This window comes from Crocodylus porosus, unplaced genomic scaffold (assembly GCF_001723895.1).
Source record: "Crocodylus porosus isolate Cpor-Errol unplaced genomic scaffold, CroPor_comp1, whole genome shotgun sequence".
Classification (NCBI taxonomy): domain Eukaryota; kingdom Metazoa; phylum Chordata; order Crocodylia; family Crocodylidae; genus Crocodylus; species Crocodylus porosus.
Window position 1 is genome coordinate 39,106,225 of NW_017728911.1, and position 8,617 is coordinate 39,114,841.

General features: G+C 42.0%; 1 protein-coding gene across 3 annotated transcripts in view; it reads right to left on the reverse strand.

Moving 5' to 3' along the window:
* Positions 1 to 7,787: 7,787 nt before the first annotated feature.
* Positions 7,788 to 8,617, reverse strand: part of CALML4 (calmodulin like 4) — a 9,698-nt gene continuing 8,868 nt past the window's right edge. Inside the window, exon 5 of one of the 3 annotated variants that reach the window (XM_019533869.1) lies at positions 7,788 to 8,094. In XM_019533869.1, the coding sequence (XP_019389414.1) occupies positions 7,997 to 8,094 (98 nt within the window). In that variant the 3' untranslated portion in view covers positions 7,788 to 7,996. The remainder of the gene's footprint in view (positions 8,095 to 8,617) is intronic. The other 2 variants (XM_019533867.1, XM_019533870.1) reach the window with 2 other exon arrangements.

Here is an 8,617-nt window from a genome sequence, read left to right on the forward strand (position 1 = left end):
AAAAAAAAAGAAAAAAAATCCCTTCAGTTCACTTTTCTGGATTTTACACCTGCACATTTATCCTGTGAGTTACTCCTTTAGTTTGGACACACGTGGCATTATTTTCTCCACACTTAAGTAAGCAGTAAAAGAATTGAGTATCTGACATTTTAATTTATAGGAAGTTTTTAAAAAAAAAAACGCCATTTTCATGAGGTGGTGGATTCAAATATCCCTCAGATTTTATTAGGTTTTAAGCAGCATAAGCCCTGCCTAGACTGTTTCACAACATTCCCTGCATGGGCAGGACATCACTTCTGGGAGTGTGGTAGGGTTTTGTTTTGTTTTTTAAAAAAAAATGTCATTTCTGGTTCTACAAGCCTTTGTAGCCAGTCGGTCTGTGGAGATCCATGTGCCTCCTAACACGCTGGATTCTCATCTAGTGGGCCAGTTACTAAGCTTGATTAAAAACTGGGGCTGAATCATTACTTTGAGCCTTGCATGGTCTTCCATAAGACAGTGTTTTATAGAATTGAACCTCTAATAAAAGCTTTGATACCTACTCTGCAAATTTTTATTTCTGTTAAGTATGTAAGGCTTCAGGCCACTCAGTACTTAAGCGTGTGTCAGATTTTAAATTGTGGAATTTCTCATGCATTTCAAAATTTGCCATGCACTGAAGTAGCCTGCTAAACTGGGGCTTACACTTGTTCTGTAGGGAATACCTGCTTTTTTGGCCGCAGCAGATCAAATTTCTGCTAAAAATTAACCTGCCAAGCAGAAGGAAGGAAATATGATTTAAATGCACTATTACATGGTTTGTGCAGCAGCTGACAGTGGTCATGGTACATCATCATCTTCTGGCTTTACATGTATAAAGGTTAACTTAATATTGATTGTTAAACATATGAACCCTTTTCCCCGCAAATCTTAGCCCACTGAACTGTACTGGAATGTCTGTGTGCAGAACTCTGCTAGGGTAAGTGGTTACAATTATTATTTTTTTCCTTTTAGCCTCCTGGTCATTTTGAGTGATTCCTGGGTTTTCTTTTTTTGTTTGTTCATTTTGTTTTGGAGGGTGTCCCCTCCACCCCCTCTCAGTATGCTTATATTGAACTGTGAGCCATACTTGTTCCCTGATTTTTTTTTTTATTTTTTTTTTCCCACCCCTTCCCACCACCACTTTTTTTTTTTTCTTTTTTTTAAAGATGTGCATGACATGGGAAACTCTTTTTTAGAACTTCTGGATCATTTGGACTGATCCATTCTTGTTAAACAGTGAAATGTGTAAATAGAGGGAAAGCAGTTTTTCAGGAGATTCTTTAAAAAGAGAGGGCGGGGAGGGAGGGAGGTTATTCTATTGTGCCCAAAGTCTTCATTAGAGAGCATTACTATGTTCTCTGGTGTGAAAGAATATTTTTTTAGCTAGTTGAAAGTGCAGGTAACAAGGTTATCAGGAAAGATAGGAAGGAATACTAAAATTAGCAGATTCCTATCTGAATTTTTATGTCCAGAACTGTTGATGTCATCTGGTTGCTTTGAACTTTGACAAAGGCCACCTTTTGCATATGAAGTTGTCTCTTTAAAACCTTGCATTGATTTAAAAAGAAAAAAGAAAAAAAAGGAAGAAAATTACCTTACTCCAAGTAGAATTAGGTATTACTGTCTGATCAGTTGTATGGTAAATTGGAAAGCTCACATGAATATGTGGCATCAAAATTGTTTTTAGTGTCTTCACAGCATCCCTCTGCCACTAAATAGTTAACTTGAATTTTGAAAACAAAATGTTTTGTGTTTATATGTATATGTGTGTGTATATATGTATTTATAGATGTGTGTGAGTTCAAAGTGAGTTAAATAGTTTTTCCCATGCATGTGTATTTCATACATATCTGGCTGATTGATATATTTATCTATATATCTACAGATATATAGATATATGTATCCCTATGCACCAGGTTTATAATTTATTAAATGTCAGTTAAAAAAAATAAAAGGAAATAAAAGGATAGAAACCAGGAAATACTTCATTTCTAAATCAGTCTGATTTTTGAGGCGATGAAGCCACATTAGAAATACCAGTTGTTAATAAAATGTAGTCATACAGCTATTGGGTAATAAACCAGTCATTTCAAAGTATGTGCTTCTGTATAATATCTTGTGTAAATCTGGAGGAACGTAGATTCCTCCAGGCTCACACCACTAGAACTGGGAGCAGATGTGGTCCCAATTTCTGAAACTGGTAAGAGGATAAAAATAATGACACTCAGGGGAGCTGATGGCCACTTTACATCTGAATTGTAGCAACATTTCTACCAATTGTGTTGCATTAAAGGTGAGCTGAAAAGCTGCTTTTCTGACTCCTAAAAATAAAAGTAAATTCTTGGTAATATTATGCTGCACAGAAAGAATCTAAAGTCATCTGATGGCACCCTTCCCCTTTCATTCCTCCATCATCTAAGTAAGAGCAAGAGGGCTTTTCAGTTCAGCTTTTCCATTTATTTTCATCTTGTTCCACATAGAAGGGACAGCAAAAGCTCTTTAATCCTCCAGTGTGGTATTTGTTCTGTACGTGCTTTGCGGGTATTTCTCTCCCATGCCAGTATGTTTTGTAAGACTGATAATTTTCTGGAACTTAGCATTTGATCACGGCTAACATGACTTTGTAGAAATACTCAGCCTGAGTTCTCTGGCAGTTCATTATAAATAACTATAGCCCCCATTTCATTTGCGTATTGATTAAAGGTGCAGTAAAGTAACTCATTTGTTTTGGCTGGTTTGCAATACTGCCGAACTGACTGTAGATTACAAGATGGTCGAGTCTGTATACTTGTCAGAGTAGTGGTCACTTTTGTTGTTTTTTTGGTCCTTCAGTTCTTCCAGTAGAAGGGTAGATGTGTGGGTGTGCACATGCTCATGCGTGTGTCTGTTTGTGTTCTGTTAATATTGTGTGGGTACATATAGATACACACAGATATGAGGAAATCAGTGGCATTTGAGTAGCAGAGATGAAGTGACTTTGAATCACTTTTATGGGCATTATTGAATACATCCTCTAGGGGGAAAAATATACCATACACGGCTATAACTGAGCATTAAAAGATGTCATAAGTACTTCCATGAATATATAGGCATTATTGCAATTCTAGACCTGCTCCTTACCCTACATGGCAAGGATTCAAGAAGCCCTCTCAAGGATGGGGGATGGCTTGTGGATTTGCATTGAACTGTCTTGGAGTTGCCTCCTAACTGAAAGCTAAGGACTGTCGGGAGACCGTTGTAAAAGTTAATCCTTCACTGCATTAAACATTTCAAGGTTTTAAAGCACATTTTAAAATGTATTCGGAAAGGATTTCATTTTATCAATATAAGTGTTTTGTTTTCTTTTTTTTAACAGAACTTAGGTTTCTAACAAGGGAGAATTTCTGGTGGTCCCCAAAAGTGCTGCTGTGAATTGTTATAATTATCAAAGGGAAAATGTATATAAGCAGAATATTAAAAAGTTACCATTAATTCCATGAATTTAAATCTGTGATTCATTGCCTTAAAACTTTCTCTTAGTTTCCATATGGCATGCCAAACCAGTAAATGGCTTTTAAAAATGTATAGTAGACCAATGTCAGTTTGTATAAAAGTACCAAGTGAAAATATTTATTACATGCATTGGAAAAAATTGTTTACCTATTGAATGTTACCTGTTTATGTAGAAATCTTTAGATGTAATAAAAAAAGGCATTCAGCTATGCTGTATTCTCTACTGTAAGTAATGCGGGTTGCTCTCCCGGAGTGTGAATCGCACAGGAACGTGTCTGGGACAGTCAGGCTTCGTCTGTGAATGTATCCCCTGCCCTGAAACAGTACTTTGTACTTTCAGGTAACCCGTTGCACGCACCGCTCTCCTTGCCTCTGCCAGAGGCTCTCTGTTTGTGCAAGGACATATAGGACAGTGTCCCTCATCTTTACTCTGGGCCAGTTTGCTTCTGGGTAGCAGTAAGAAAAGGCAGTGACACGGCGTTGGGTTCTGTTAGGCTTTGATTTGCTCAGTCCCCATGTCCCATCAAAGCTGTTACCACTTCTAGCCAAAGCGGTGGGTTTCTAGTAGTTGAGTGCTATGGATAGTATGGAAAAAATTAACCATCTGTATTGGATCACTGGCAATAGGTGTTGATATAGATGGTGTGATGTAGTGCTGTGTGGGGATACGCAAGCTCACTCCAGCTCGGGAGCAGTAGAGCTGTGTCAGTGCATCACTCTACATAGCCAACTAGCTGGTGATGCTGGGCCCGGGGCCCGAGCAAGTCCTGCTGCACACTGCCTTGCTTTGTGAGTATGTACCAGCTTGTGCAGAGCTGGCACGGGTACCCCCATCTCTGCGCTGCACAGACCGACCCTGTATTTCGCTGCTTTCCCAAACGAGCGGCTGGCACGCGTCTCCCAAAGGGGGTAGTGAGGAGAGCAGCAGATGGGCCTTGCCTGAAATGACAGGGGTTTTTTTATCACTTATAAATGGAGGAGACAGGATCATCTTTTTATGATTGGTCAAAAGCAAGGTCGTCTTTCTTACCAGAGTCCCTCAGTAGCACCTTCAGCATTTACCTTTTTTAAATGGGAGTGTTGTTGGAGTGTGAAGCTGCTCCTCTTAGTGGATGCTAGATGGACGCAACAAGGTAGGTCAGCAGAAATCGCAACCCCTTAACACCCAGTCCTGTGCTCTTTGAGGACTTAAAACAATATAGAGATTTTTTTTTTTTTAAACCTATGAGGATTTGTTTGTCCTGATTATTTTGTGGTCGTTATATGTTTCATGGGGAACTGCAAGTCAAGTCTCGATGGCCAAATGGAAACAGGGCACAGGTACAAAGGCTGTTTCGGTGCCTAAAGAATATGACCCAGCGATGGGTATCTGGGGTCCTAGTCTCTTGTGTGCCTTTGGACAAGTCCTCTGCCCTCAGGTTTTTCCATGTGTAAAACGGGACTGATGCTCATCACCGCAGAGTTTGGGGCCATAGTTATTCGTTGAAAGGTCCAACTGCTTGTTTAACTAGGCTTGTCCAATCTGTTACGGTCGTGGCTAAACATGGGCACACACAATGTAGTTAAGATCCCGGTCATGCAGCTGACCAAGCAAGTGGATCCCCAGTGGTGCCAGTAGGGCTGAGTGTGAACGCCAGGGCTCTGCCTGCTTGAAACCAGGTGCAGGCTTGCAGCCATCAGTAACCATGCCTGGCTAGTGTCTCACTGCTAAAGACCTGGACTCTTGTGGCCTTGTCTACCAGTCGGTACCCCGGTAGTTGGCCCCGCCAAGGGTTGCACAGCTCTTCTAGTCGGTCTCCATCCCAGCTCTCTGCAGTGATGTGTGGCTGATGCCTCTGTGCATCTCTATTTGGACACCAATTCCCTGATAAGTATGCAAGCACTTTCCGGGAATACTGTATGCAGCTACACCAATAAGATCCCTGACTCCTCTGAAGCATGTCAGCAAGTCACACCTCAGTTGTGGGTTGATAGCGGAGAAGTACTTTTTTAAAGGTTTCATAGACTGTGAAGTTCTGGTTTATAGTTTTAGGTTCCTCTGGTTTGCTTGATATATTGAGGTGCCCCACAGAGCATAATTGGACTGCAGCAGCTAGGTTTTCATTTAAAAAGAAAGTTTCTAGCCTTAATGCCTATAAGAACGATGTCTCAAATGTGAACAGTTCCCCTTTGCCCCCATCTCTCACCTACTGACCACCTCAATCGACATTTTAAATGATTGGCTTTCTTACGTACCTACTGGCCTCTGGCTGCTTTGCCTCTCCGTCCAGGAAGAGCACAGATCATCTGCAGACTTTTCCTCAGCCTGATGAAGAGTGTTTGTGCCCGAAAGCTTGGTAAGAAGAATATTTCCAAGTATTTGAGTTGGTCTAATAAAAGACATTGGATTTACCCAAAGAACCTTGTCTGCCAACAATTCAATACACTGCTTTCCTTGGTTTGCAGATAGTCTGAAACAGTGACTGAGCAGCGTGGGCATTGCCCCTGCCTTTACTGTTCAATGACGAAGCTAACGCTGCAGTCTAATGTTGGTCTTCTTTCATTATTGCTCATTTTACAAATGGAAGGGAGCCGGATTGCTGCTGCAGTGAAAGAAATAGCAAGTGCCGAAAGCAGGGGAGGCCTTTTGAATCGAAAGGGCCCTGAGGAAGGACGAAGACCAGTGAACAGAATTAGCAGCCATCCTAGCAGAGACTTGTGTTACCTCGCTAAGGAAATGAACAGATGTTTAATTGCAGCGTTACGACAGTCGACTCTGTTCAAGCCTCCTGCTGATGCCAGAGGAGATCTGCACATGGGAAATGTATGGAGCCATGAGTTTCATATTGTGGTCAGCTGCACCATTCTTAAAACTGGAAGGTGACCCTCTGGTGACAAGAGTTTAGATAAACGGGAGGGGGCTTTCCAGGCTACAGTCGAAGAAATAATTTTGTGACTTGTTCGGGGCTCAGTACAGATCATGTCCGCAGAGAAGATTTTCCACTCAGCTGTTTGTGTCCTCCTGCATTCTGCCAGGGCTTCCGACTATCTGTAAAAATCCAGGCTAAAAACGCCTGTCTGTAAAGTCTATTAAAACATTGAGCCATCCATAAAAACTCTCAGCAACCTGGAGCTGATTTGAAGGTCTCTTGTGAGAAGCAAAGCTGGAGTTAAGCATTGAAGGACAGAGCAGACCACCTTGTGCCTCCTGGCCCCAGTCATCTGCTATTGATGCTGCTGTTGGGTCCTGTTGCCTCCTAGTAACATTGCCGCATGGCAAGTAAACAACTGGTCCTCTTTTGGAGGTCCTTGCCAGAGCAGGGTGTGGGGCTGGCAGGGCCAAAGCTGGGGAGGGGGTCAGGGTATAGGGACCCCTGTAGGGGGCAGTTTAATCTGCACACTTTTTACTGAAAAGCTTTTTTAGTATGGTTGGTGTTAAATGCCTACATTTCAATCCAACCCTTGTCCAGAGCCTGGCAGGAGAATTACATTTACACTCTGTAAGACGTATGTCAATTAAAAAAAAAAAAAGTTTGGCTGACAGTAAAAACTGTGCATTGTTGGTTTAAAAAAAAAATCTCGGGTTGGCAACCCTGTACTCTGCCCATCTGCTAGGAATATGTTCTGGGCACCCCTCCCAAGTGCCTCAGCAGTAACGAGCTGCCTTGGCCAAGTACTACACATCTCTTCTGAAAGATTAAAGCAACCACCTAAGTTCATGGAGACAGTTTTAGAAATGGATTCATCTGCCTGATTTCATAAAAAGTGGTAGCACGAGCACAGCAGTATGGAGGCCTCGCTCTTCCTCTTCCACTCTCCAAGTGCTTATACAAATGAAGTAAAGGATGTGTGGTGCATCCCTTCAGTTTTCATGGACAACGAGTTTTCCTTTCTCTGAGTTTAGTGACCAGTATTTCCTGGATTCTGTTTGGAAGAACTCAAATCTTCCTGACTGCTCTCCCTGCCCTAGAAATAGGTTTCTGGTTGTACCTTGAGTGTGCTGTTGTTTTGGCATCTCGGTAACAGCAAAGTATCAGTGAGTTGTGTCGTGCAGATGTGCTCGGGGCCTAGGCAGTGCTGTGATTGCCAAGGTTTATAGGTGGCATAGCCATGCTCCCTGAAGTACCATGTACAGAGGAAACTGTGTGCCTGGAGTTGGGAAGATAGGGATATCACAAGCCCTGGTATGTTCTGTCTCCAGAAGAGTTATCTCCATGTGATGTTAGCATAGGCCACAAATTTTCCCCTGCAAAAAACTTTAAAGACCTTATTAAAGAAGAACCTGTCAGCTGATTGTAAACATGACAAGTTTTATATAATGTTGCAATTCATTTATTGGAAATAGTGCATCAAACATCTGACACGCAATGCTCCATCCCAACTGACAAGAGAAGGGAAAAGATCTTCAAAGGCAAGCAGGAATGACTCCAAAGAGTCCAAAGGAACTGAGGGAAACGCAAAATACTGGTTGCTACTTCCTTTATGCCCACTGCTCTTCCAAAATTCAGTAGTTTGTGATGGGAACTGTGATCCTACGGATGAAATCTTCGTATTTTATTATCCCATTTGGTCCAACCTTGGCTTCCTTCAGAAGGTCATCCACTGCAAAGAATGGACAGCATAGCATAACTGTACTGATTTTTATGCTGAACCCTCCAGTATTGAAATTAATTGCCTCAAATATTAGTAACTAATATATACTATAGTTTTTAGAACACAGACACAGACAGATTTAAGAGCATGGAGCAGTAATGAGGACATCTGACCTGAAAACAGTTGGAGGCATGGGTTAGGTCCCCAGCTAGCATGTAGCTCCACTAAAGCCACGGGAACTACACTGGCCTAATAGCGTTGTCTATGTAGGAAACGGCCAATGGTTTAACCGAAAATGCAAGGTTCTTCACCTTGGGAAGAAAAACCTGCAGCTTGCTTATAGGCTCGGCAGTGCTACGCTGGCTAGCACTACGGAAGAAAGAGACTTGGGGGTCATCATTGACCACAAGATGAACATGAGCCTTCAGTGTGATGCTGCAGCTAGTAAAGTGAGCAAAACGCTGGCTTGCATCCATAGATGCTTCTCGAGCAAATCCCGGGACGTCATTCTCCCCTTGTACTCGGCCTTGGG